This window comes from Dermacentor andersoni, chromosome 7 (assembly GCF_023375885.2).
Source record: "Dermacentor andersoni chromosome 7, qqDerAnde1_hic_scaffold, whole genome shotgun sequence".
NCBI classification, from domain to species: domain Eukaryota; kingdom Metazoa; phylum Arthropoda; class Arachnida; order Ixodida; family Ixodidae; genus Dermacentor; species Dermacentor andersoni.
In genome coordinates, this window is record NC_092820.1 from 41465055 (window position 1) to 41492010 (window position 26956).

The 26956-nt window shown below is 42.8% G+C and overlaps 2 protein-coding genes across 6 annotated transcripts in view; one reads left to right on the forward strand and one right to left on the reverse strand.

Annotated features, from left to right (window-relative positions):
* Window positions 1–26956, forward strand: part of PolQ (DNA polymerase theta) — a 292782-nt gene that overhangs the window by 104546 nt on the left and 161280 nt on the right. The gene's annotated exons all lie outside the window — the stretch shown is intronic.
* LOC126535302 (uncharacterized) lies at window positions 19809–26347 on the reverse strand. 5 transcript variants are annotated; one of them, XR_008613396.1, is made up of 3 exons: window positions 25147–25237; window positions 22335–22452; window positions 19809–19960 (listed from the first exon to the last, which is right to left on the reverse strand). XR_008613396.1 is itself a non-coding variant. In XM_055073102.2 (2 exons), exons 1-2 carry the CDS (start codon window positions 25342–25344, stop codon window positions 23144–23146), a joined length of 2112 nt encoding a protein of 703 aa, XP_054929077.1. In that variant the 5' UTR covers window positions 25345–26347; the 3' UTR covers window positions 22976–23143. The 5 variants fall into 5 exon arrangements, 1 of the variants encoding a protein (XP_054929077.1); XR_008613397.1 differs by lacking the exon at window positions 22335–22452 and adding an exon at window positions 22909–22969 and having other exon boundaries at window positions 25147–25234; XR_011895657.1 differs by having other exon boundaries at window positions 19809–22452.

Here is a 26956-nt window from a genome sequence, read left to right on the forward strand (position 1 = left end):
TCTTGTGAGGCTTACCTGAAATAAGCATCTGTGACATGCTGAGAATAACAAAACTATGTGAGCCCATCTCACCCCGCTATTGGTTTTTTCGTCACGTACAAGGCAGAAACGCCCAACTCACCATACTACTTGAATTGCATTGAAAGCCTCTCATGATGCCATCTATTCCATCTGTACAGCACCCCACATCATAATAGCGCAAGTCCCTCTCTATCATTTACAATAAAAGATTCTGTCACTTACTGCAGTGAAGCAGCTCAAACAAGTTACAGTTAAGAATGCTACAAATCTGTCAATAAATTCACAGACTCTACACTTCCTTGCATCTCAGTATTGAGGTGCACTGAGTACAAGGGCACAGATGGAATTGGTTCAACCATTTGGGCAGACCAATTGGCTCAATCAACTGCCTCATTTGTGACACCTAACTGAATTCCTCCACCTAACCTAACTGTAATCTCCATGCTCTTCACCACGCACTGGAATCTTGCCTCTGGTGGGACACGTATATATGTGCCTTACTTCCCCGATAAGTCTGCTCCTTGCCTGTGACCTTACCCGGACACAGGAGATATCTCTTCAGAGATTTTGTCCTGGAGCAGCCCTTAGACAATCCATCACTTGGGCTTAGGGATCATCTAAAGCTGACTAAGAAATGTGCCCCAAGTGCTCAACTCCTGTAGCAATGCCAGTGGCATATACAGAGGGGGGGGGGGGCACGAAGGACACATCCCCCTTCCCCAAGATGTCTGTATGTGGCTGGCAAAGCTCCGACTCCCCCCCCCCCCCACCTCCCCTCTACTCCCTCAACCTCTGCATCCCCAGTCAAGTGCGCCACTTAGTAGCCTCATGCTAACATTCACTCAGATTCTGAACACTGTTGCCACACTGTAATATATGGCATGTCAAATACTCTGAGCTATTTACATGGCCAACATGCAGACTTCCATTCACAATGCATGTTAAGAGCACTGTTGCCAGATCTTGGACAGATCGATCCTTGGAAATCGTTTAATGACCCATGCTAACCACTTCAACAGTAACAATGCAAAGAGTGCGACACCTCATTCCTTAAGCTTCCAAGCATGTGCTAGGTGTGCATATATGCAACTGCAATACTTAGAACTGAAATTGAAGTATACATGCTCAGAGTTCATCACTGACGCCTCAAAATCACAAGCAAGAGTATTGTTTGCAGCACTGGGACCTTCTTTTGTTGCATTTGAGGCTGTTAATCTGCAAACAAGCATCCTTACAAGCAAAGCACTAACAGTTATTTTCCCCATATTACAGGCACAAGCATTCATAAAGCTATATTACTACACATTGACTGCCTTAGCACAGTGAAAGTAATACAAACATATAAAAACCACAAAAACGTGGTCCTAAGCTAGTTACACAAGTATCTGTGCATGGCCTAATTGCATATGGTGCCTGCTCGCCGTGGCTTAGAATGAAATGAGCTTGCAGCACCGGCACAGTCCGAGTCCTGAGGGCCCAGGCTTCCCCTGAGAATGCTGGCATTTTAGCGCTCATAGTGTGCAGTGAGGTCCCCCTTCTCTTTTGCATATTTTGACTTGGGCCCTCCTGTAGAGGCTGCCTAGGATACATCTCTGGCTCACAGATTAGGAAGAAGCATCCATCACTTATAGAGGCCCTGAAAGTCGAGCTCACATTTCATTCACGGACCTAAAGCTTTTCTTGCGTAAAATGTTCAGAAGCAATTTGCAAGATACATGGAATATATAAAGGTCAGTAATGAATTACACACACTGCAGAATAACTGAAAGATGGGCAAGGGGGTGCAGATTTATAGCGATGTCTTGCTTGGCAGCACGATGTAACACAGACAAAAGAAGAGAGGTGAAGAAAGTAAAGACTTGGCACTGTATATGCAAGAAAAATATTTGTTTAAGGAAAACGCTAATATATACATAGATATATATATGTCCTGAAGCAACAGTATACACAACGAGAAAAATAAATGGCAAAAGTAGATTCACAAAGCCACGTGATAACAAAACAATGTTAGAGAATGGTATGGTAGACATGTACAAAAATAAATACGTAACAATAATTCATTTCACTCAGGACACACATCTAGATAATTGCATTTCTTGGTCACAAGGGTCACCATTTAAGCCTGGCTAATACATTTGTCTCGTAATTTGTTGATACATAATGTTTCAATTATTTCGCTCATTAATTTGTTACAATGATGGGAAAGCATAAGTGTGTCATTGAGCATGGGGTTACATCCACATGAGTGACAGTAACTGGGCAAATAGTAAGGCAGTCAAGACGAAGTGAATGGATGGTGGTGCTTCTGCACATTCGTGTTACGCCTCATCACAAGATAACGGGATCAGGTATACCAAGTCTAGGGAGCAGCATACACACTTGGACGCATGTTTTGTTTGGCAATCAGATTTTGCTTTTTCTGTTTTTACCTTTTTACACTTCGTGCAGCCTGATCCCAATGAAAAGACAAGCAAGGTGGCTGGAATTTGGAATGTGGAGAATACAAACGGATGGCATGTACACATTCTTACCTTCTGATGAGCAGCGAGTCATCAACATGCAACAAGTTTGGAGGGTCCACCTGTTCTCCATGTCTTTATGGAGAACAGGTAGTCTAACCATAAAGCATGTCTATAATATAGGCCTATCCATAAAACAGCATAACAACAATTTATTATTACATTATATATTTTTTATTTATTTATTTATTTGGCAAATACTATCAGCCTTGTATAGGCTGTGACAGGAAGTGCGATATAATGTGCACCTGTTTACCTTTCAGTACAGCCCTTTTCCTTGGCAACAATCTACTTTTCAATAACAAAACTCTCAGGTACTTTCCTCAGTGGTGTAGGTATGCTGGATATATATACAGTGTCTTCAAAGTCTTAAATCATAGCATTGCCTCCAGTTGAAGGCTTAAGCTGCAATGCTGCAGTGCACATGGAGTGCCAGCTTCCAAACCATTGTGCGTAAGGGCTCTGGAAAGGCGCAGAGTGCTTGGTAAAAGACCACACCAGTTCAAATGCTTTATCTTCTCATCTCCTCATGCATTTTAGCAAAGACAAACATCACTTATAGGCTTGTAATTTTAACAGCAGATATGTTTTACACTCCTATACAGCAAGTAATTTTAAGCCTGTATACAGCCAATATTAATTATTTATAGCAATCCATTTTTAAGTGTTAAATGTATCATGCAACATTCATGGCATTCTTTATAGTCATTCCAGGCCCTTGTACTATTAAACATCAGACATAATCAGACAAAAAGGGACCTCAGCATAAAAAGAATATGCATAAGGCTCTGACTTCCCTAAACTTGACCATGATTGCTACAGAAAGGTAGTTTTGGCAGTTTTAGGCACCTGGCAGCTGGAACTATGTGCCAGCTAACACTGCTTTAACCAGCACCATTGCCACTCCCACCACTGCATCTTAGGTTATATAATGACGTTTATATAATGACCAGTGTGACATTTTTAGAGGCATTCACCTGCCGTACATTGTGTTACCTGTGCACATTCACAGAGAACTAACAGTTAATTCTAGCACGTAAAGAAATAAAAACCTTCGTTAAAAATTATCTATGCCATAAGCTGCGCACATATGCTGTTAAATAAAAGAGCCACGTAAAGGTTATATTGATGCTTCTTTATTCCCATTAAAGCGAATAATGATTGCAGTGAACACACTATTATGAATAGGTATTAACCATAAGGCCAAAACTGCCTTTCTGTCACAATCATGGTCAAGTTTAGGCAAGTCAGAGCCTTGTGCATGTTCTTTTTACCCTAATGTCCCCTTTTCTTAGCACATTGCTATGTTCTTGTGAAGCTTTCATTTCTACCACCTGTAGTATTGTCCTTACAAACATAATAATGCAACTTGTTTTTAATTTACAATGTTGTTTCTTTATTTTGATTTTTATATCGCATTCATTTTCGTCAAAACTTCACATTTGAAGTGAATTGTAAAACTGATAATTTGTGATACAAGAACAATATTGCGCAAAGTTGTTGAATAGGTTAAGGTCTCAGAGTCCACCAAATTTCAACAGGCTCCACGGATTGGTATAGTTGATAAAAAACTGTAGATATAGCAACTTTTGAAAATTGTAGCAAATTAAGCAGTTATGCTAAAACACTTCTGTTTTGCACGGCTAGCTAGCCCTTCTTTACGTCTATGTTTTACAGACAAAAATATATTCTTTGTAGCTGTAATGTATTGTATTTCACATTGTTGCGAATTTCCGAGAATGCCTTGTGCATGAAATAGGTGCCTCCGCACTGAGGAATTTCCCAATTTTTTTTTTCCTCCTAAATATTCATTTGGCATAGAAGTCATGTTCACTTTCATGCTACTGAGTGATATGTGCATAAAATATAAAATATTCTATCGAATGTAAAATATAAATTTTTTGACCCGTGTTGACCTCTCGTGTGATCACGCAGCATGGAGACGATGGAAACTGACACAATTTAAACATCAGTACGTGAGACAGGTTTTCAAAGTTGTCTGCATTCCTGCATGCTTGACTGCAAAAGATGTCTAGATGTGTAAGCGTGGTGCTGCCACATCAGTACACAGCACAGACATTAGTGATGGCCAAGGCTTTACTAGCTATCGAAATAAAGCTTTACATGTTGCCTTAGATATGATGTGCATCTTATAAGTATGCAGCACTTTCCTGTGAAAATTGTTTTAAGAGAGCAAGATACCTTTTGCCAACAAATGAAGCAAAACAAGTAGCCTCAAGGCAGCTTTTGTAGGCTAAAATAGCTTCACTTGTTCAGGGAACATGCTGGTTTACCCACACAGGTACTAATGCAGCCTATACTTTCTAATAAAGCACATCTCATAGCAGCTGACATCCTTGCCTAACTTCTTTCTTTTCTCATCACAAAGCCATCACATATGAACCTCGAATATTCTCATAGTAATAAATGAGAGCACAAAAGTACACATTAGCCTGCCCGTAGTTTCCAGGCCTCAATTTTTCTTCTCTTCGATGCTGTCTAGAATCTTCGCCAACTTTCCTAGATGATTTAGTGTGGCAGGATCTGAGAGCATGCATAATTAATTAGTGTCTCACAGTCTTGAAATAAGCCTTTTCTTCGTGTCAAATGGACAGGTGTGTGCATATAAAAGAAAAATAATTTTTAATGCTGTAAATGGGGTGATGACGGTGATCCATCCTATGTTGCCCTGAAAATCATAGCCTGGGTAAATTGCACAGTGCCCTCTAGGCATCCTGATATCTCACGTATGAAATAGCTGCATAATTACTTCTCCTAAACATTATTCTTGTATTAGTGCTAATATAAGTACAGTGCCATACAGCAGGAGGTCAGAAAATGTCATTATCATGGGAGGATCTCTGTATAAATGAGAAGAGAGAACTGCAACTAATAGAGAGATAAGTTATCGTAGGTGTCTTACATGCTTGCACAGAATGACAACTTCCATAATTGGGCTAAGCTGGGCATGCAATTTACGCATTTGGATTGAGATAAGACTTGATTCAGTACCATTATTGCCCTCACTTCTCAGATGGTGAAATCTAGTATAGCCCACAGCTGAGCACTCGGTCAACGAAACTGTGCTTGATAGGTGATACATGGTGAAATTTAAAAAAACTTGCAAGTTGCTGTGTCACCTCAGTGGGAGCTCTACCAGCACTTGGTTGAATTCCGTATACTAAGTCCAAAGTCAAGGTCGATGACTTCCAGACTGGCCTAGGCTAGTTCAAGCCTGAACCAGAAAGATGAATTCCAAGGCTAAGGAGAGGTAGCTCATGAATTGTTAGCATGAGTGATGGGTTGATTCCTACCTCAAAGTCAGTTTTGAAGACTGACCTTACTTCTCCTTATCTTAATTGTTAGTAACATGAATGCAGCAGGACTTTCTTATATATAGTTGGGGACCAACAGTCTCTGCATATTCAGTGAGTATGTCAAGAGCATTTTGCAGCTGTTAAATTGCATATCAAGATTCCCATACGTTGATCAAATCGTCATGTCATCAGCATAAATAAAGAACTCAATGCTTGTGATGTCTTGAAGCCTCCATGCAGGACGAATGATGAACAGCAAGGGGGCCAGAACAGAGCCATGTGGCACACTGTGGTTTGAAGCACAGCTAGGACCCAATATGAAAACAATTTACATGCGCACTAATTCTTCTCAGACTCAAAAATATGAGTACCACTTTTGTTACCTGCTTTGGTAGACAAAAGTCTTCCATGTTTCAAAAATTACCTAAATTATGTTCTGCATTATTGCATGCATTGGTTGTATCAGTTGCCACCACCGTCCACAACTAGTGGCTGTGAGGGGAGACAAGCAGGACACCATCTGGCAGGAGAGACAGGCCATCCTCTGTGCCTAAGTACAATCTGAATTCAATCTGTGCTGCTGGGTACACTTAATTTTTATATTCAAGCTCCCATGTTTTTCAAGGTGCATACATGGCCATCATTAACTTCATTAACCAATTTATGTCTGCTTCAGCATTGAAAGCTTCAGTCATATCCTTGCTTTGAATTAGCTGACTCCATTCTAGGACAGTGCAGTTATGCTATCTCGAATTACACCTCCCAATCCTCTGCTGCACATTGCTGCCCTCCTTTCCTCTAGCACCAATTTTGGTACTCTTATAGATTATCAGTTAACTGTCTTGTATATTATATATGATAACTGATAATTTCTAGTATCATCTATTCCTTGTTAATATATAGGACATTATACATCATGCTGCAGATAAAATTGATATGTCCAGTAGCAACTATTATCAGTACAAATGTGGCAATGTATAAAAGACAGAGTGAACAGCAGCAATGCAAGGAAATTAAGTGATGGTTGATTGGCTGTGAAATGAGATGCATGCGGGGGCTAAACCACATTTTTTTAATAGAAAATTTGCCACATATATCGCGATTACAAGCCAATCTTGCAATTTCATAATAGGAGTGTGCAAATATTCAAAATTTTGAATATGAATCAAATAGTCTTTGCTATTCAATTCGTATTCGATTCGAGAATTCACTATTTGAAGTTGTCGAATAGTACATTTGTTTTGTTCGAATACTGTAAAAGACAACAACACTTCTTGCAGTCTACAAGGAGGAAGACTGATATAAATGAAGAATCGTTGAATGGTTATAGTGCAGGACAACTGTGATTGTTGCGCAGATGATCCAGTTTCTAAACAAAGATATGGAGGAGGTCATTTACATGCTATAGTTGAGTAAGCATGTCGTGCCTTAGGAAGACTTTGCATTTGCTCTGTCTAATTAGACAAAGCAATTTATGTTTGGTCAATCTCTCCATATGCTTGGATTCCTTCAAAATGATATGCAGGGCTGCAGTATTGCCCTTAACTCCTTCACTGAGCTGTATACTCTACTATACTCTACTACATGTGTCTGGGACATGCTGCTGATTTTCTTTTATTTGTGTCATGGTCATTGTGCACCAGATATGATTGTGCTTTCCTTTGCTTCTCATTTACAAGCTTCCTAGTTGACTTGACATCTAGTTGTTAATGGCACTATACGCATCCAAAAAGGCCAGCAAGTCTTTTTTTCCTTAACAGACTCTACGGCATTTTTCATTTCGTTATTTTAGAAATTGGGAATATTCAATATTTGATTCGATATTCAGAGGTAATTTTTCCTGAATATTGCTATCGATTCAATCAGCAAATTTCACTATCCAAGCATGCCTATTCAATATTAAAGCTGCAACAATAAAATGCTTAGGTTTAAGTGCATGAGAATAATGTCACTTATAATTGCTGAATGTTGTGGCTTACGTACTGTGTGCATAACTTCGCCGCTTATATTATAAGCAAGAAAGGCGCAAAAAGATTGCTTGGAGGCAGGGGACAGCTGAAAAGTGAAGCTTGCTTGACATCATGTCAAGCGTTGAGGGCCCCTAGGTGGTAGTGATGGCTGGCAGCCAGCTCAGGTATAAAATTGGTTTTGTCTTATTTTTTTCTCCTCAGTGGCTCTGACGAAGTGACATAGGAGCGCTGTGCCAAGAAGGCTGCAGCAGAGAGAGCTCACAGTGCTTTGCACAAAGGGAGTGACAGACTGTGCGGAGTTGAAAGATACTTCTTAATTTTGACAGCTGATGCTATCTTGGCATACATGCTATTATCTGAAAGTTGCACATATCTACTAGGAGTTCCTTGAGATTTTCAGTTTTTTTTATACATGCTGTGATTTGTGTGCAAAAAGGCATGGAATGTTTTCGTTCATCTTATGAATAAAAACACTTCCTATTGATTCACTATTTTTGTATTTTGACTAAGCATACAAGCCGTAGAATCCTTAAGTTTTGCAGTGACGTGCATAAGTGTTGATATAACTAATATTGCACTGCACAGCACTTCCTTCGTTTCAAGCAGCTATGCACAGACATGCGTGCAACGACAGAAATAATGTTTGCATTTACCGTCGGCGCTCAGCGTTGCCCATGTATTAATTAAGTTTACTAATACCTTAGCTACTTCTGCTGCAAGATTTATGGCAATGCTTGTGTAGTCTTGTTAAGCTTGACGGAGTTGTAACGACATCACCTGGTCTGCCTGAAAAAGACACATTGAGATGCAAACTTGTGCAGAGTGGCACAAAATGTTTTCACTTCACATCACGCGCAAAAGCGCCACCTGTGCTTTCATGGCATTTCATGCAGCCCTACTTCTGCCGTGGGTTTTACCGCAACGCTTGGCACTGCGGTGAAGTTCGACAAGTTTGTTATTATGTCGCACGATATGACCGAATTTCACGCTTTGAGACGGCATCTTGAGCGGAGGGGCAGCAAATGGTTACATTCACCTTAAGCACAAGCGCACTGTGGAGTCACTCGTTCGATTCCACGATATGTTTGCGTCTGCCGAGGGCTTTACCTCAACGCTTGGGCAGTGCGGTGAAGTTTGACAAGTTTGTTATTATGTCGCACGATATGACCGAATTTCACGCTTTGAGACGGCATCTTGAGCGGAGCGGCAGCAAATGGTTACATTCATCTTAAGCACAAGCGCACTGTGGAGTTACTCGTTCGATTCCACGATATGTTTGCGTCTGCCGAGGGCTTTACCTCAACGCTTGGGCAGTGCGGTGAAGTTTGACAAGTTTGTTATTATGTCGCACGATATGACCGAATTTCACGCTTTGAGACGGCATCTTGAGCGGAGCGGCAGCAAATGGTTACATTCATCTTAAGCACAAGCGCACTGTGGAGTTACTCGTTCGATTCCACGATATGTTTGCGTCTGGCGAGGGCTTTACCTCAACGCTTGGGCAGTGCGGTGAAGTTCGACAAGTTTGTTATTATGTCGCACGATATGACCGAATTTCACGCTTTGAGACGGCATCTTGAGCGGAGGGGCAGCAAATGGTTACATTCACCTTAAGCCCAAGCGCACTGTGGAGTCACTCGTTCGATTCCACGATATGTTTGCGTCTGCCGAGGGCTTTACCTCAACGCTTGGGCAGTGCGGTGAAGTTTGACAAGTTTGTTATTATGTCGCACGATATGACCGAATTTCACGCTTTGAGACGGCATCTTGAGCGGAGGGGCAGCAAATGGTTACATTCACCTTAAGCACAAGCGCACTGTGGAGTCATTCGTTCGATTCCACGATTTGTTTGCGTCTGTCGAGGGCTTTACCTCAACGCCTGTGTAGGGCTGTGAAGCTTCATAAATTCTAATAACATCGCATGGTCTGATAGAATTTCATGCACTAAAGCGTTTAATTATGTGTGGAGAGGCAATGAAACTTCATACTGAGCTCGCAGCTTCACAGGCATATGCTATTTTTTAGATCAATGATAAGGCTGTGCAGGTTTCTTTTGATGAATGAATAAGTGCTCTTTACGGAATGAATGGTAATCATGCTGTGAAGCGTGCAGCAGCAGTCATCAGCCATAGCCGGCGCTTTTTCGAATGTTTTATTATGCTTCTGTAAATTGAGCCTGTACGTTCGAGTTTACGCTTCACATAAGACTTGAGTGTGATTCTCTCACAGGAAAAGCGTTTAGCAGGCATGTGCGTTGAAAAGCCGTAAACAATGACTGACCTAGAGGGAACGTAATGTATTATACGCATTGGCGCTGTGCATCGTACGTAGCTGACCGAGCATTGGATATGCAAAGCGGGTAGCGATGTCGCAGAACTTTCGCTTGACACCGCTTCTAGCAGAACCGGCGCGTAATAATAAACAAATGAAATGCTGAAACCAGTGGTAACACCCACATTGTTCAGGTACGAAAGAGATCCGGGCAAGCATTGCAAGTCAATCCAATCCTCTTATGTCCTAGCGAATCGTAGTGTTCGTGAGTTCGCGTCTCTTATGCGCGTTGTTTAAATTTGAAGCGTGGCAGTCGCTTCTTAACGCTTTTCAACAATGATGAGTCTGACGGTGAGTTTTACGATGCGGTTACGAGTTTTACAATATTTGTATCTAAACAAGTGCGTCTGCTTTCGGCTTGCTGTAACTGTTCCGCGTCTGGATGGACAAGTAGCGCATTTTGCAAACATCATTTCTAGTGCGGGATTTGGTACTGCGTCCGAGAAAATTTGCACTTATTATGTAGTAACGAATAGTTATTGCTGCTCCTAAACAATGAGTCCACAGCGCCGCCACTGCAAACTAACATCGAATTTACGCGCGTTGGGTGTTCGCACTGAAATGTGTGCCGATGTGTGGTGCAAGGGAAGTCCCTGTACTCAGTTTAGTAGGAAACTCCACGCTCTTGCTGATGGCTGAGTTCTTTCATAGTATGGGGCATACCGCCCCAGATGGTGCAACGTGTTCAGTTCTAGTATCCGTAACCGGAGAACACCGAGGCAGCTTGCCCTAGACGCAGGTGCACTCGGCCGCTGTTTTTGCTCCATCGCCATGCAATCGAGTAATCCTTCGTTGAACCGTTTTCTTCTGTATCAAGCCACTTCCTCCTGCCCACAGTGGCACCATTTCATACAGCATGATGCAGCAACTCATTTCTCTGTTCTGCTTGCACTCAGCACCCTGTCATGTCTTTCCCAGTGAAAGCTGCATTAATTGATGCACTAGGCATGCTTGAACTCGGTTTTAGCTCTACTGAAACTTTGCTCAAGCAAAGTGGTATCGTAACTGTTCTACTACCATTCTTCCACTTCGCACCCTGCCATCCGTTCTGAAAGTGTTGTAGCGTTCCTAACTAGAACGGCAACAAAAATGACATAATCTAAGTGAGACGGGTGTCGTCCGCCATTTATTCCAACTTCTTCCTTCTCACTTCTCCCCTAGCCCATTCCTTCGTCTTCTTTCATGCGTCCAGCGCAGACCGCTTCACTCTTCCGGATTTCTTTTAATTACACCTCCTGGGGTAATACTTGAATACGTTTCCAACAGCGGTGCACTCCGTTTGGCCCGAGGCTCCGGCGTACCAGACATTCTTCAATATTCCATGCTGGCATGCAGTCTTAATAACTTGAAATGGTCCGCAAAATTTTGAATTTGAGGGCACAGCTCCTTTCCTTAAAAGGACATAGTCTGCAGGCTGTATGTCCGGTACCTTGCTACTGTGCCTTTTATCAAAGTTTCGCCTCATGCGGCGCTTGTAGACCTCCTGTTCTTTCACAGTTTTCCTTACTTCCGCAAGTTCGAGGTTCTCAAGGAGACCTAGCTCACGATCTGCAGGAAGTATGGGCACTGTACCCGAAGTTACAAAATGAGGGCTGCAGCCTAAACCCATGGTGTATGATCTGTTATGATGTTTCACAGCGGCCTCGAGACAGCACTTCCAGCCACCGGCAAAGTCTGGATACATCTTCAGATACTGTTTGATGTCTCGTATGGCACGTTCCGCTAGGCCGTTTGCTGCCGGGTGGTATGGAGAAGAATACTTTATCATTATGCTGTGCTCCTGTGCCCACTTTGATAATTTGGCACTCCGGAAAGCCGGCCCGTTGTCGCAGACGAGCGTCTTTGTGTGCTTAAAACATTCAGCTTTGAGGAGGTTTATTACGCTGTTTGCGTCTTCTTTGCCAGCTTTAGCCGCAATCGTCTTGTGCACTCATCTATGGAGAGCAAGAAAGCTTGCGTTCGCTTGACTCCTTCCCCCTTCTTTTTGAGCTCCGCAAAGTCCAAATGAATTACTTCGAACAGGACGCTTGAATATTCAGGGTTTGTCATAACGTCTGTCGATTGCTTGAATTTAGCTTTGTTCACCTGGCAGAGGTGGCATGTGCGGATGTAATGGCTGATGTCGTTTTTCATGCCCGGCCATGTGAATCTCATGAGCAATTTCTTATAAGTGCGCCCGAAGCCATCATGTCCACCCGATTCAGGGGTGTCGTGGTATAGATGAAGAATCCTTGGAATCATAGTTGGTGGTACGTGATACCTTCCATTGATAAACTGGAGCTCTTCTGTACCTTCCCATAGCTTAATATGATTGATTGTCTCTGGATTATTGCTTGATTCCTGTACAAGTAATCTTGATAGTGCATCAGCGTCAGTGAGGAGTGGGCCAGGACGGTGCGAAATTACGAAATCAAATTGTTGCAGATAGTTCACCCATCTAGCAATGAGGCCTCTCGGCTGGGCCATGCTCAGAAGTTGAGTCAGTGCTTGATGGTCCGTGAAAAGTATGAATTTGGCACCTTCCAGGTAAGTACGAAAGTACTGCACAGCTTTTAAGACGGCCAGAGCTTCCTTTTCTGTGGTACAGTAATTGATTTCGGCGGGTTTCAGGGTATAGCTGTAGTACCCCACGACGTAGTGTTTGGTTTGATCAGCTTGTTTGGATGGCTTCTGGTATAGAACTGCACCGGTAGCATAATGTGATGCGTTCGTGTTCAGCACGAAAGGCAAAGAAAAATCCAGTATTCGCAAGATGGGGTCCGACGATATTAGTTTTACAAGCTCACGATAGACAGCTTCGCACTTCTCGTCCCAATGAAAAGGCACGTCTTTCTGAGTTAAACGTGTGAGGCACCTTGTTCTCAGTGCGTAGTCTTTGATAAACGCCCGAAAGTGTCCTGCAAGGCCAAGAAAAACGTGCAGGGAGTGCACATCATAAGGCTTTACCAGCTTGGAGATTCTCTCTACCGATTCTTGCTTGGTGCTTTTAGTCTGTCCATCAAACACCCTGCCAAGAAATACTACGGTATCTTGAAAGAACGCACTTTTCTTGAAGTTGACTTTGAGTTGGGCAAGACGGAGGGTATGAAGAACTTTTGAAAGATGACTACGGTGTTCGTCCTTTGTCTTTGAGTAGATGATGATGTCGTCGATGTACACATTGCAAAATGTGCCCAGGTAAGGTTTCAGAATGTCCGTCATAATCTTCTGAAACCACGCAGGGGAGTTTTTCCAACCAAATGGTAGGCGGTTGTACTCAAACAAGTCAAATGGGGTTATGAACGCGGTGTACTTCTTCGTTTCTTCACTTAGTGGAATCTGCCAAAAGCCCTTGCAGAGATCTATTCGTGAAAAACAATGGCAACCACCGGTTTCGTCAATGATGTCGTCGATTCTCGGCATTGGATAAGGTATCAATTCTGTTTGACGATTGAGGGCTCGATAGTCTGTGCAGAGGCGGAATGTCCCGTCTTCTTTAGGTGCAATAGTTATAGGAGAAGCAAATGGGGATACAGAAGGCCGGATGATACCTGCGTCTAAAATTTCTTGCAACTCCTTTTTCAGCCACACCTTCTTATCTCTGGACATATTATAGGGCGTTCTACGAACCTTTGTTTTATCTGCGAGCTCGAAAGGAACGACATGGGATTTCATTGCTGGAAGGTAGCTTCCCATGCATATAAGCTCTGGGTACTTAGTCTTGATGTCTTCCTGGTGAAAAATTAGCCTTGATACACTAGGTTCTTCACCAGGATCTTCTGTTCTTATCATGTCTTCGGCCATTACCTCGTCATCCCAATAGAGGTTCATCTTAAGTTTTTTCATGTCTGGACGGGACAAAAGAAAATCATAGGTGACATTGGGAATTGCCAATACGTCACTGGTAATAGCATTTCCTCGAAATTCAATAGCCAGGGTTACCCATTCGCTATGCATGGTCACTGACCCATCGTAGGCTTGGACACGCAACGTTCTACCAGCGTGCAGACGACTGGCATCCACTCGAGTCTTGTTGATAATAGATACCGAAGCTCCACTGTCAATGAGACCCTTCACTTCAATGCCATCTACCTTAATGGGGGTGTACAATAAGCTTGACGACACCAAATACACTGTCTCACTGAAGCTCTTTTTCTGGGGCTTGTGATGCACGGTAGACAGATTATGTGGAAGTAGGTTGCCGTGAACTGCGGTAATTGGTTCTTCACCATCCTCACAGTCATGATTTACGCTTCCCAGAGATTTGTTTATGAAGCTGTGTTCACATTCAGTTGACGGCAACGACTCTAGATGCTCACTCAGCTCACGAGAATCAAGTTGCTCTGTTCTACCATCTGGCTGTCTTCTCGATTTAATTCTTGGCACTGAGGTCTGTAGAAAGTTCAGAAGGCCATCAAACGTTCTTGGACCTTTGAGCTGCACATGACTATGGATCTCGATACACAACCCTTGCGTTATCAAAGCTACAACAGCAGAAGACGACAGCTTCGGTTCTGCAGAATATAATAGGCGACCCTTTCTCAAGACAGTACTCAAGCAGAGAGCCACTTGTATAACTGAACCGTAGTGCCGCATCCCAGCTTTCTACTGCATTGCCTTCGAAAGCCCCTAAAAAGCTGCTTTTCCACTGTTCCCAACATGTTGTTCCATGATCCATGAGTTGCACGTCATACCATCTTCTGGCTATACCGCCCAAATAGCGGCGCATATTCCAAATCTTTGTATCGTCGGAGTGCCACATATTCTTGTCACAGGCGTACTCGAAAAACCACAGCCAGTAGTGAGCATTTTGCAAGTTTCCTTCAAAAACATCTGGTTCAACAATGCTTCGTGCTGACTGCTCTCGACTAAGCGCTTGGACGAAAGTTCTCATTATTTCGATCTGTTGTATAATGTTCCTTTGCAGTTCCATAACACTCAAGTCTAGGCTCACCTTCCCGGCAGGCGTTTCCTTTTTGAGGGTGCCACGTCGTATGGGTTCCAGAACGAGTTCTCTCAGTGTCCGCAGTTGTAGATTCACTGTCACCGATCCTGTTTGCACGAGGGCTTGGCGGCTGATTGCAGCTTGTTGCAGCACCATGTTGATCAGCGCGGTAGAACTAACTTCAAGAGGACGGTCCGTCGCTGGCTCACCGTGCACTTGGTATCGGGTGAACACAACAGACTCCGATGACGCCTGGTCGACGAAAAACATAACCCGCATGGCTGGTCTTCGAAAACTGTCGGCTGCGCCAAAATGTAGCGTTCCTAACTAGAACGGCAACAGAAATGACATAATCTAAGTGAGACGGGTGTCGTCCGCCATTTATTCCAACTTCCTTCTCACTTCTCCCCTAGCCCATTCCTTAGTCTTCTTTCATGCGTCCAGCGCAGACCGCTTCAGGTGTGACACCTGATTTAGTGTGAACACATTTTGATGAAGGAGTCTTTAATACATTGATGAATTAACAAGACCTTGCTCCACTAAGCTTGAGCAGGCTAAGCTGGGTGTGCCAGTCGAGTGAGCATGATTTCTTCTCTGCTCATAATGCCGACATACATGATTGGCAGACAGGTGAAAGGTTGGACTTAAAAAACATAGTGGTGTCACTTCTAGGTGCTTGACACATTAAGAGCATGACACATTAATGCATAATATAAACAGCTACAAGGACCCACTAATCGGATTTTACTGGGACAATGTTAGTTTATTACTTTGAATGTGATATCATTGTAGGTGAACTTCAACCGCTTTGAAGGATCTAGCAGAAAATGTCGCCTGATCCCAAAGGCAGTGCAGTCTAACACATCATCTCAAAGTACCAGCTGTCAAGAGGGAAGAATGCGAGAAACTGGCATGTTTTGCACGCACCAGATGTTTCAAAGAGTGACTTTGGCACAAGAGAAGTGTATGTGCAAGGATGTGTTAACGGTTAGAACACAGGAAGTAAAATATGGATAGAATTGAACATGCTCTCAGGAACGGAGGAAGCCTAAAAGCAGTGAAGAAGAAACTAGGAATTGGCAAGAATCAGATGTATGCGTTAAGAGACAAAGCCGGCAATATCATCACTAATATGCATGAGATAGTTCAAGTGGCTGAGGAGTTCTATAGAGATTTATACAGTACCAGTGGCACCTACGACGATAATGGAAGAGAAAATAGTCTAGAGGAATTCGAAATCCCACAGGTAACGCCGCAAGAAGTAAAGAAAGCCTTGGCAGATATGCAAAGGGGGAAGGCAGCTGGGGAGGATCAGGTAACAGCAGATTTGTTGAAGGATGGTGGGCAGATTGTTCTAGAGAAACTGGCCACCCTGTATACGCAATGCCTCATCACCTCGAGCGTACCGGAATCTTGTAAGAATGCTAACATAATCCTAATCCATAAGAAAGGGGACGCCAAAGACTTGAAAAATTATAGACCGATCAGCTTACTGTCAGTTGCCTACAAACTATTTACTAAGGTAATCGCAAATAGAATCAGAAACACCTTAGACTTCTGTCAACCAAAGGACTAGGCAGGATTCCGTAAAGGCTACTCAACAATAGACCATATTCACACTATCAATCAGGTGATAGAGGAATGTGCGGAATATGACCAACCCTTATATAGAGCTTTCATTGATTACGAGAAAGCGTTTGATTTTGTTGAAACCTCAGCAGTCATGGAGGCATTACGGAATCAGGGTGTAGACGAGCCGTATGTGAAAATACTGAAAGATATCTATAGCGGCTCAACAGCCACCGTAGTCGTCCATAAAGAAAGCAACAAAATCCCAATAAAGAAAGGCGTCAGGCAGGGAGATACGATCTCTCCAATGCTATTCACAGCGTGTTTACAGGAGGTATTCAGAGATCTGGATTGGGAAGAATTGGGGATAAAGGTTAATGGGGAATACCTCAGTAACTTGCGATTCGCTGATGATATTGCCTTGCTTAGTAACTCAGGGGACCAATTGCAATGCATGCTCACTGACCTGGAGAGGCAAAGCAGAAGAGTAGGTCTAAAAATTAATCTGCAGAAAACTAAAATAATGTTTAACAGTCTCGGAAGAGAACAGCAATTTACAATAGGTAGCAAGGCACTGGAAGTGGTAAGGGAATACATCTACTTAGGGCAGGTAGTGACGGCGGATCCGGATCATGAGACGGAAATAATCAGAAGAATAAGAATGGGCTGGGGTGCGTTTGGCAGGCATTCTCAGATCATGAACAGCAGGTTGCCATTATCCATCAAGAGAAAAGTGTATAATAGCTGTGTCTTACCGGTACTCACCTACGGGGCAGAAATCTGGAGGCTTACGAAAAGGGTTCTACTCAAATTGAGAACGACGCAACGAGCTATGGAAAGAAGAATGATGGGTGTAACGTTAAGGGATAAGAAATGAGCAGATTGGGTGAGGGAACAAACGCGAGTTAATGACATCTTAGTTGAAATCAAGAAAAAGAAATGGGCATGGGCAGGACACGTAATGAGGAGGGAAGATAACCGATGGTCACTAAGGGCTATGGAATGGATTCCAAGGGAAGGGAAGTGTAGCAGGGGGCGGCAGAAAGTTAGGTGGACGGATGAGATTAAGAAGTTTGCAGGGACGACATGGCCACAATTAGTACATGACCGGGGTTGTTGGGGAGTATGGGAGAAGCCTTTGCCCTGCAGTGGGCGTAACCAGGCTGATGATGATGATGATGGTTAGAACATTGGGCCATTTGCTAGAAGAAGGATTCAATCCCACCATCAGTCACACACTCCTTTATAGCCTTATGGATGTACTTCACCCACTTTGGAGGTGGGTTGAGTGTGTACGATTGTGTCACTGTGTGCATGAAATCACAAGTTTGTGGGAGGTACAAGTTATAGGAAGGTCACTTTGATAAATGAGTATGTGCAAGATTACACATGCATAGAAATGTCACAATCATCACAACCTATTGCATACTTATACAGTTAGCAGTGCTATGTTTTAGTCTAGTTTTTTTTTAATTTACTTATGCTCAATGGCTGGAGAAACATTAGCGCATGCAAAGAATCCTCGAAACAGAATTCTGTGACACTCTGCACATGACCTATGGGGTTAGGCACGGGGGAAAGGGGGTGGGTCAAGTGCATAGTTTCACCGCAGCATGGTAGGATGTTTAGTGGGGCAGTCAACGAATAAATTTTTGCGCTACGTGTATGTTAAGTGTGCTCTACGAACTCTGAAATGCCAAGGAAAGAAGTGTGTAGTAACTTTCACATGATTATTTACATTTCTGTCTTGGTGCAGAGAAAAGGCACTTTAAGCCATACGGGTTCATTTTATGGTGGAAGCCTTAGAGTACCTAGAACAGCTACACGTGACCTGAAGTATCCAAACAACAGGGTGATATGAATTTCAATGTGGCAAAGCATGCTGTGTAAGTCTTAGTTTTTATTGGTTAGCTCAGCCTGCAGCGAAATAATAAAAAGCCATAAATTTCTAGTCGCTTAATCACGAAATGCTTGAGTTGTGCATGTTTACGTGTTTTCTCCACACCACATTTTTTTGTAGCTTTTCCTCTAGATGTTTAATACAAATGAGCTTTCACTTTGCTACTTATTTAATTGAAAATTGTTGCATGCTCAACAGTGTTATAGTGTAGTGGAAGTCAGTATGTGAACAAAGAATGGGAAGGTTTATTTAGGTGAGTGCTCTACACCAAGTTGTACCAATTGTGAACTTGAAATTATTTTTATCCCTCAGATATGTCACCTTTTCATACCCATTTCATGTAGTGAAGCAGGTTCCCTTTATACAGCTCTTTTAATCAGCGCAGATTTCTCTGCTACATTAAAGTAACATTTAGATGGGCTACACTGTCGTACACCATAAAAATGTGCTGTATTCTTTCAGTCAAACAGACTAAGAATAACTTTGAAATAATATTGAGGCTGTTTTCAGGTAACATTCAAAATGCCCTTTTCTAGACGTTCACTGGACATCCATGTAATATGCACATGTCTTGCAGCGAAATGTCTATGGGATACCCAGAAAGTGTTCTAGAAAAAAAAAATGTATGCATAGTGCACGCAAAAATGTAATTTGGATGACTGAATTGTGTTACAATTCTTTAGGTACAGGGGCCCAATACTTGATCACCCATGCAACAGTGAAAGACAACCGAACAGTAAATGTGTGTTGTGTTTTTCAAGTTTATTGCAAAACAGTGTAATCTGGACTTGAGTGTTGGGTTGTTATAGAGTGCTGCCCTTTAGCATGAATTTTTTAAATGCTGTCTCTGTTCATTTGTGTTCATAACCAATAAAAATTGTAGACAAAGCTATACCTTGCCTCAATTTTGACAGTGACAAGCACCTGATCAAGGAGGAGTATTTAAAAAGACTCGCCTAGGAATTAATTGGCACATACTTAACGTAGTTAGTGCAAAAGGAAACGTGTGTAGGCTAGTTTGTTCTTCAACATGGAAGCCAAGTTGTGCTGCATAGCTGATGCAAAATATTACTAAATAAGAATGTGAAGGCACTCAAGATGGTGCACAATCATCTTCTGTGTTTCATATTAACTATGCAGTGCAAGTTGGTTTCATAGCAGGTGAGCGTTATGCATCTGCAAAAAAAAAAGTTATAGCTTATATGCTGCACTGGCCTGTTACATACACAATGCCAGCTTTGCAAGAAAAGAAATATGTATAATCAATCTTTTATTGGCAGAACCATTACAGCAAAATATACAAGTCTCATTTTCCACCTTAGACAATAGTGTAATATTTAGATAGAGGTACAGACGCTCCTGATGACTCGATGGTAGTGTGAATGCATGCAGCTGGTACATCAGTGGACCTGTACAAGAGGGAAAAAAACGCAGGTGAAGTACAAAGGATTAAAAAGAATCTGCAACTTGCACTCCGAGATGAACATGTCACTGTGACAACCCGAGTGCTGCTGTTGAGGATTTTCTTAGCCTGTTGGTCCGCGGGCACAAGTGCCTGTCTTGCATGAAGCTGCTTAGCGCAGCTTCATGACAAGAGTTTTCTCTATCCGCCACCCGAGAACGCGCTCTGTAGCGGTCAGGCTCCGCCGAGAGACTTGCGGCAACGGGAAGGTAATGGGGCAATGTCAGTACAGATTTCGGTTGCTAAAGCAGTACCAGACCGATGGCAAGCAAATTTTGTAACACAGTTGAATATCCAAAATACTTGCTACTACTTAGAAGCAGATTGATCAGGTTTTCAAATTGAATAATACAAAGTGAACCTGCCCACATTAAAGTTTCAACCACAAGAAACACATTCCTGACGGATTGTTGACGCCAGCTGCCATCGTCAAGAATGATGAGATGCTGGGGTTGATGCTCTAGATGCTGAATTGTGCCCACGTCAAATCAAATAGCCGGCCAAAAATATGTTGTAAACTTGTTCCTTGTGGTTGGGCCTAAGCAATCCCGATGCCGCAGGTAACCATAAAGCAGTTGCACAGCTGCTAATGGATCTAAGTTAATGCATTGATAATTAACAAATAAACCTCTTAACAGCATCGAAGTATACAGGCATATTGCTAACGGGGCTCTGGAACAATAAAAGTTTCACATCACCGGTTTGTGTCAGTGTTTACTGGTAGCTTGTGATACACTGAAACCCGATAATAACTGGCCTATGCACTAAAAATAGGTTCATTATATCAGGTAATTCTTCAAATCCAAATGCACCTATAACGAAAGGAAACAAACTTTTGTATTGTGTTTGTCCTACATGAATTTGTTGTCCTCAGTGGAAAAATTAAGTCAGAGTTACCTGCATTTTTGTAAACAAAACCATGCATAGTAGACAGCAATCTTTAGCCTTAAACAGCTTGCCAGTCACTCAAAATAGAGACTCGATAGGAGCTTGCTTGAAGTACACTGCTGGTATGTTTCCGAGTATTCTAACATTTAGGCAGTATTTTAAAAAAAAGTACGAAAAAAAAGGCCTCTGTTACAAGTGAGTGTTTTGCATGAGTATCAGTCAGGAAGTTTTGTGTGTGCAATATACAGGATAATTCACTTTATGCTGGCTTGTTATAGTCAGGTTTGGCTAAAGCCGTACAAAGAGAAAAATGCTACGTACTGCAAGTGTGGATTTTTTCCTTGGCACTAGCCAAACATGAGTTAGAGCACACAATTATTTTTTTATCCATATTATCTGGTAAAAGGCGAAGGCATTCCCTGTGAAAGGTTTTTGAACAGTATGCACAAGAAATGTCCAGTACTTTTCTGCCATACAGCGGTTGCCTGCATACACAATGCAACTCATAAATACAATCTTTTGGCCGCACACGAGTAGTGGGGGAGCTTGTGAGTGGAAAATCTTCCATGTTGCCTTTTTGTATGCATTTCAGCAAATGTCTGCGCAGCATACTCTGACTAAGGTTTAAATTTTCTGGTCTCCAATCTGATGCTAAATAATACATATTTGCAATTGCAAACAAGCCACAGTCAAGCGTGTTGCACTGGTTTTGTGCCCCTTTAGTGCAAATGGTCAGCGTTGGTGACTGCAATTTTAGCATGTGACAGATTTGCCTGATGGCATCAGAAGGAGTACCTTGGTCAATTGAGTCATATACAAAGACTGTGTTTTCATCAGCGTCAGCATTGGTTACCGTAAGCCAGTGATCGGGATTTCGGACATGCAAGATTTGAATAAAAGGGCTTTCTACTTTAGTAAATAGTAAACGATGGCCAAGTAGCACATCTTGAAAGCCATCCCAGTGAGGAAACTTTTTATGAATCAAGTATTGTGCTACGTTAATCACGCTGTCTGATATTGAGGTGCCCTGTACTAAAGCATTTAAATCGGCATCTGAAAGAGAGTAGCGTTTGCAGACATTTAACATGTCTGCTGTCACCATTGCAAGGCTTACCATTTGCTTTTGCGATGGCAAAAACTTACGCTTAACAGCTTTGACTTTCTTTGGCCGTCCTCTTCTTGCTTTTACCAAAGGTACATTATATTTTGTACTATTCGAATGCCTGCAACTGCTTGTAGCAGTCAACTGGGGTAATGGAGCTGGTGTACCTTGTAAGCTAACTGTAATTTGATTACTAGGAAAGGTGGTTAAGTTTCTGAAGAATGCCTCGCATGATGCAAGTTTTTCCATTAGCTCCTTCTCACCACAATTAGATAATACATTAGCCACAGTCTTGGACATTTCACAAAGCCTCTTGTAGGTGTAAGAATACTTTTCTTGAGCAGTGTCGAGCTTCACAGATGGCAGCAGCTGAATGCTGCTTGTCACCACTGGTGTGGCACTTGAGACCATGCAGCTGTCACTCAGGAAATGATCCTTACACCACCTGTCTGGTATGCATGCTTTGTCAAAAAGGTCTTGCTTGGCAAAATGGCGAGCTGCTATAATGTGTGCACAAGGCAAACTGTACTGATTATAAAAAGAACACATGCAACGCGTCAGGCATAATGAAACACTGTGCTCAGAACTTGCTGAAGCCACTACATAAGAATTACCAGTGGAAGTAACCAAATAACCTACTTCTTTAAACCGTTTATACTGCTCAAGTACTTTACTTGTGGCCTCAGAAGTGCAATTACGGGCCAAGTCTAGTTGAAATGGCTCACTGACATCATTTACATTTAAGTTCAGCTTCATTTCCTTAAACTTGGAAAATTTTAGAGATAAGAAATCCTTCTCAATATAACTTACTAACGCTTCTATTGCTTGAACCAAATGCATGCTTGAAGTGAGATAACTTTTAATTTTTTGATTGTGACACTCAATGCGATTATTCGTGTTATTACCAAATGTAGGAAGTTTCTGCCGATATGCATGTACCCACATTTCTTTACAGGAGTGCCAGTTCTGCATGCAATAAGAAATAAAATCTTTAGACGCCATAGCTTCGAGCTCAGCAAGCCTGTCTAAGTAGTCCTGCACAGTGAAGGAATAAACAATTTTTTTTAACAGAGGGAGTAACTGATCACGCTGCAGTCTAGCTTTCTCATTGACTTTTTGCTGAAAGCATTGCAGCACATGTCATGTACACAACAAAATTTCAGAATTAGGAAGAATCTTGGTCAAAATGCGTAGCTCGTTCATGTCTTTATCTATCATGACTACTCTGCAAGCAGATACAATGAACGGGTTAAACTCTGCAAACTTGGCAAACATAGCCTGCACAATTTCAGTCGTTTCATTCTGCAAAAAGGCATAACACACAGGTCTCCCACGACCTCCACCATCTTCAACCAATATAGAGTACAAGATATAGCCTTCAATGTTTACTTTATATGTTCCATCAATAAATAAAATCTCTGGGTACTTTTCCAAAATCTCACGCATGTGCGTTGTCTGAAGTAACACAAATTGCAGGTTATTACTTTGATTCTTTTCATAGTGAATGACCCAGTTTGGATTATTTGCTAACAAGGTGTCTATTTTTTCCAAAACCATTTCTCCGTGAGCCTGCTCGTTGCGAATAGGAATAGAAAACCTTTGCTTGTAATTGTTAACATCTTTTGTAGTTAATTTCTTGCCCGTTTTCTGTTCGACCAAACTTTTAAAATACTTTGGGCCAATATTACATTTGGCAAAATCAAAGAATTCTACCTTCTCTGCATCGTTTAGAAGCCTGCTTTGAGGATACAAGTCATAATACTTCGTGGCGTGATTATGCTTAGCTTGCAGCTTGGTTATTTTGTAGTGAAGAGTAGGTGATTTGCACAGGCTTACTGAAACTGCCATTTCACAACCAGTACCATTGTATGCTTGCTTGGGTCGCTTTCCTGTGCCTCTTGGTTTTATAGCACGACCATGAACACAGCTATATGAAATCCTAATATACTCAAACTCTTTAGATTCTGTTGCAAATGGACTTCTATGAGACCTACTTATTGTGACTATGTGCTTGCCCTCCCTGCACCATTCATCAAAGCTTTGCCTGAAAGAAATAAAATTATCAAATGTTGCATTTAAATAAACTTTGCTGCCTCCACCATGCAATAAAGTGACAGTGTTAGGAACTCTGGTTGTGTTAGCACCAGCTCCTTCACAAACAGCCTGGGCATCAGAGCTGGCAGGCCTGCAGCTGGATGTCAAAGCAGCCTCACAACACCTACGTCGCGTGGGAGCAATGTACGCAGCTTTGTCAAGGTCACCAGCCTCTGTGCCAGGATTGCTCGTCATCTGCCCTCCGTCTTGCATTGTTTCTGACCTACAGCATTTGCAGACAATGACCTCATTTGGAACACCATTTATGACAGGTCTGCACTCAGCCATAGCAACTACCAAGCAGTCTTTATTCTGCCTGCTAGCCACATGCTGCACCTTGCCAAAACTATCACAAATGGCGTCATGAGGGGCACTGGCTTGTCCTTCAAGCTTGCTACCAGAGACAGCAGAAGGAGCAGACTCAGACTTTATACTGTTAATGCATGTCTGTTTCTGGCTAACAACTGCTTTCAAAGGTGAAGCGAACTTCAAGAACTTGGCAGCTGTCACAGCAAGAACTTTGCCTTTCCTGTCTGCAGCCAGGTCACAGCTCCATTCTTGCTTGTGCAGTGCTGCAGCCTTCCGCCTCCTCCTCGATACTACCACTTTCCACTCCCTGTCGCCACAGTGGGAGACAGCCTCTGGCACAGCTGCTTCTTGAGCACTGGCCTCTCCTTCCCCCACAGGTGAGCACACAACAGGAGCACTCTCATGCTTTTGTGTGGCTCTCCTAGTTTTCCAGACACAAGTGGTGCTTGCACCTCGACCAGGGATCATTGGCTCAGCAGACCTCCCCTCGGCTTTTCCCCTACTTGGTACACTTGTGCCATGGAAAGTGGGGGAAGGCAGGCTGTCCCAGGTGAACCAAGCCTTGCTTCCCTTGCAACGGACACGGACACCGCCAACAAGTGAAAATCCAGCACCTTGAAGGGTTCTGGTAGGCTGGTTGGTGCCGTGCCTCTGCAAAGGAGCAGTGCTGGCTTTCCAGACAGGAGCTGGTGCTGTGGAAGGTCCACTTGCTGCATGCGAAGAAATTAAAATATGCAAACCAAGCGGGGGAAAGTCAGCCTCGGAGATGGCAGGGATGCTGTCCTGCCGAGTCCAACTGGTCCATGAAGAAGGTGCCTGGGTCTCCTTGTAGGACTGCTGGATGCGGCTTCTCTCCAGATGGATGGACAGGGTGCAGGCCCCCTGGTACAGGAAGTCTGCCAGCACCTTGTTACCAAAGCGGCTCGGGTGGACACCATCTCTGCTCAGGCAACTGGGCCAGTTGTCCACGAGACCACCCAGGAATGTGTAGCCGCACTCGTGGCAGTACTGCATCAGGGCACTGTTAATCCTTTTGTAGTTACCATTCAGGTCATGCAACCATGAGGACTGAGCTTCCCATGAGCTGTACTGATTCTGCCCCCGAGGAAGAATGGCAGAAAAAGCTACATGCACCATGGGATTTCTCTCAATGATCCCCTGAGCGAGCTGGCGATACTTGTCCATGCACACGCTGACACTGTCAACAGTGTTGTTAGTGCCAACGTGCACAATGACAACATCAAAACCAGCTAGCTTGTCAGCAATCATTGACAGCAAATGCTCAATCCTTACTCCTCTATGCGCGGCAACACTGACTGACAAACTACGACGCGATGGGAAATACTGGTCCGCGTATTTCACCATCGAGTCACCGGCAACCAAAACACGTGTCATGTTGCAAGCAGTGCAATCTAAAATGACACCTAGAAGAAAAAGAAAGACTGCGAGAAAATAAATCTGAGCTTTTTCACAAACGAAAGGATGCTACCTTCTAGTCAGCACTATATATACGTTGAATCAGGGAAATCCGCGCTAGGGTTGAACAAAGCAAGAGGTCGCGAACAAGGACAGCAAGATCGGCAAATACGCGACTAACACAATCAAAATACCATCAAAATACTTATTAGAATAGATATATATAACGCTAGCAAATATAAGATAACCCTGCAAAGCAGCTTTCGCGCATATAAAAGGATGATGTCAAAGGCTTGCGAGAATGCAGCAGAACCAGGCCTTGGGTCCAGCACCAGCGGCAGCAGAAAAGCACGACCCGCAAGCGCGGCTGACGGGATGCGTACTGAATGTCACGTGCGAACAAACAATCAAACCACGCGCCCTCGAAAAACGGAAATACGCGTGCATGTGACGTTGACATTTAGTGACGTCACTTCCGTGCGTTGCAGGAGTCGATTCTGTGTGGGGTCGTCTGGGGAGCACCGCGTTGCAGCAGTCTTTGCCTTCAAAGTTAGGGGTGCGGGTTATACGCAGGGGCGGGTTATACGCGGGTAAATACGGTAACCGTTGATTTGATAATTGTAATCAAGAACATTTTTCTTTCTAGTTACTGACATGAACACACTTTTTAAAGTTTAACTCCATCTGCCAGTCGTTACACCATTTCACTATTCTTTGCAGGTTTGAATTTAATTTAATCTGATCATCAACTGTATTTACGGTACTGTACATCACACAGTCGTCAGCAAAAAGTCTTAATGGAACATCAATGTTACTTTGTAAATCATTAATAAAGATCAAAAATAGGAGTGGGCCTAAGACGCTACCTTGCGGTACACCAGAAGCAACGGGAAGTATGTTTGACTGACAACCTCTAACAGTTACACACTGTTCACGGGAGGATATATACGCAGAAAACCATTGTGTGAGTGTTTGATTTTTAAAGACCGCATTAATCTTATATAACAATTTTTGGTGCGAAACTTTGTCGAATGCTTTTGCGAAGTCAAGGTAGATAATGTCTGTTTGACCACGTGAATTTATTGTTTCTGCGAGGTCATGAACTATTTCTATCAGTTGGGTAATCGTGGACAG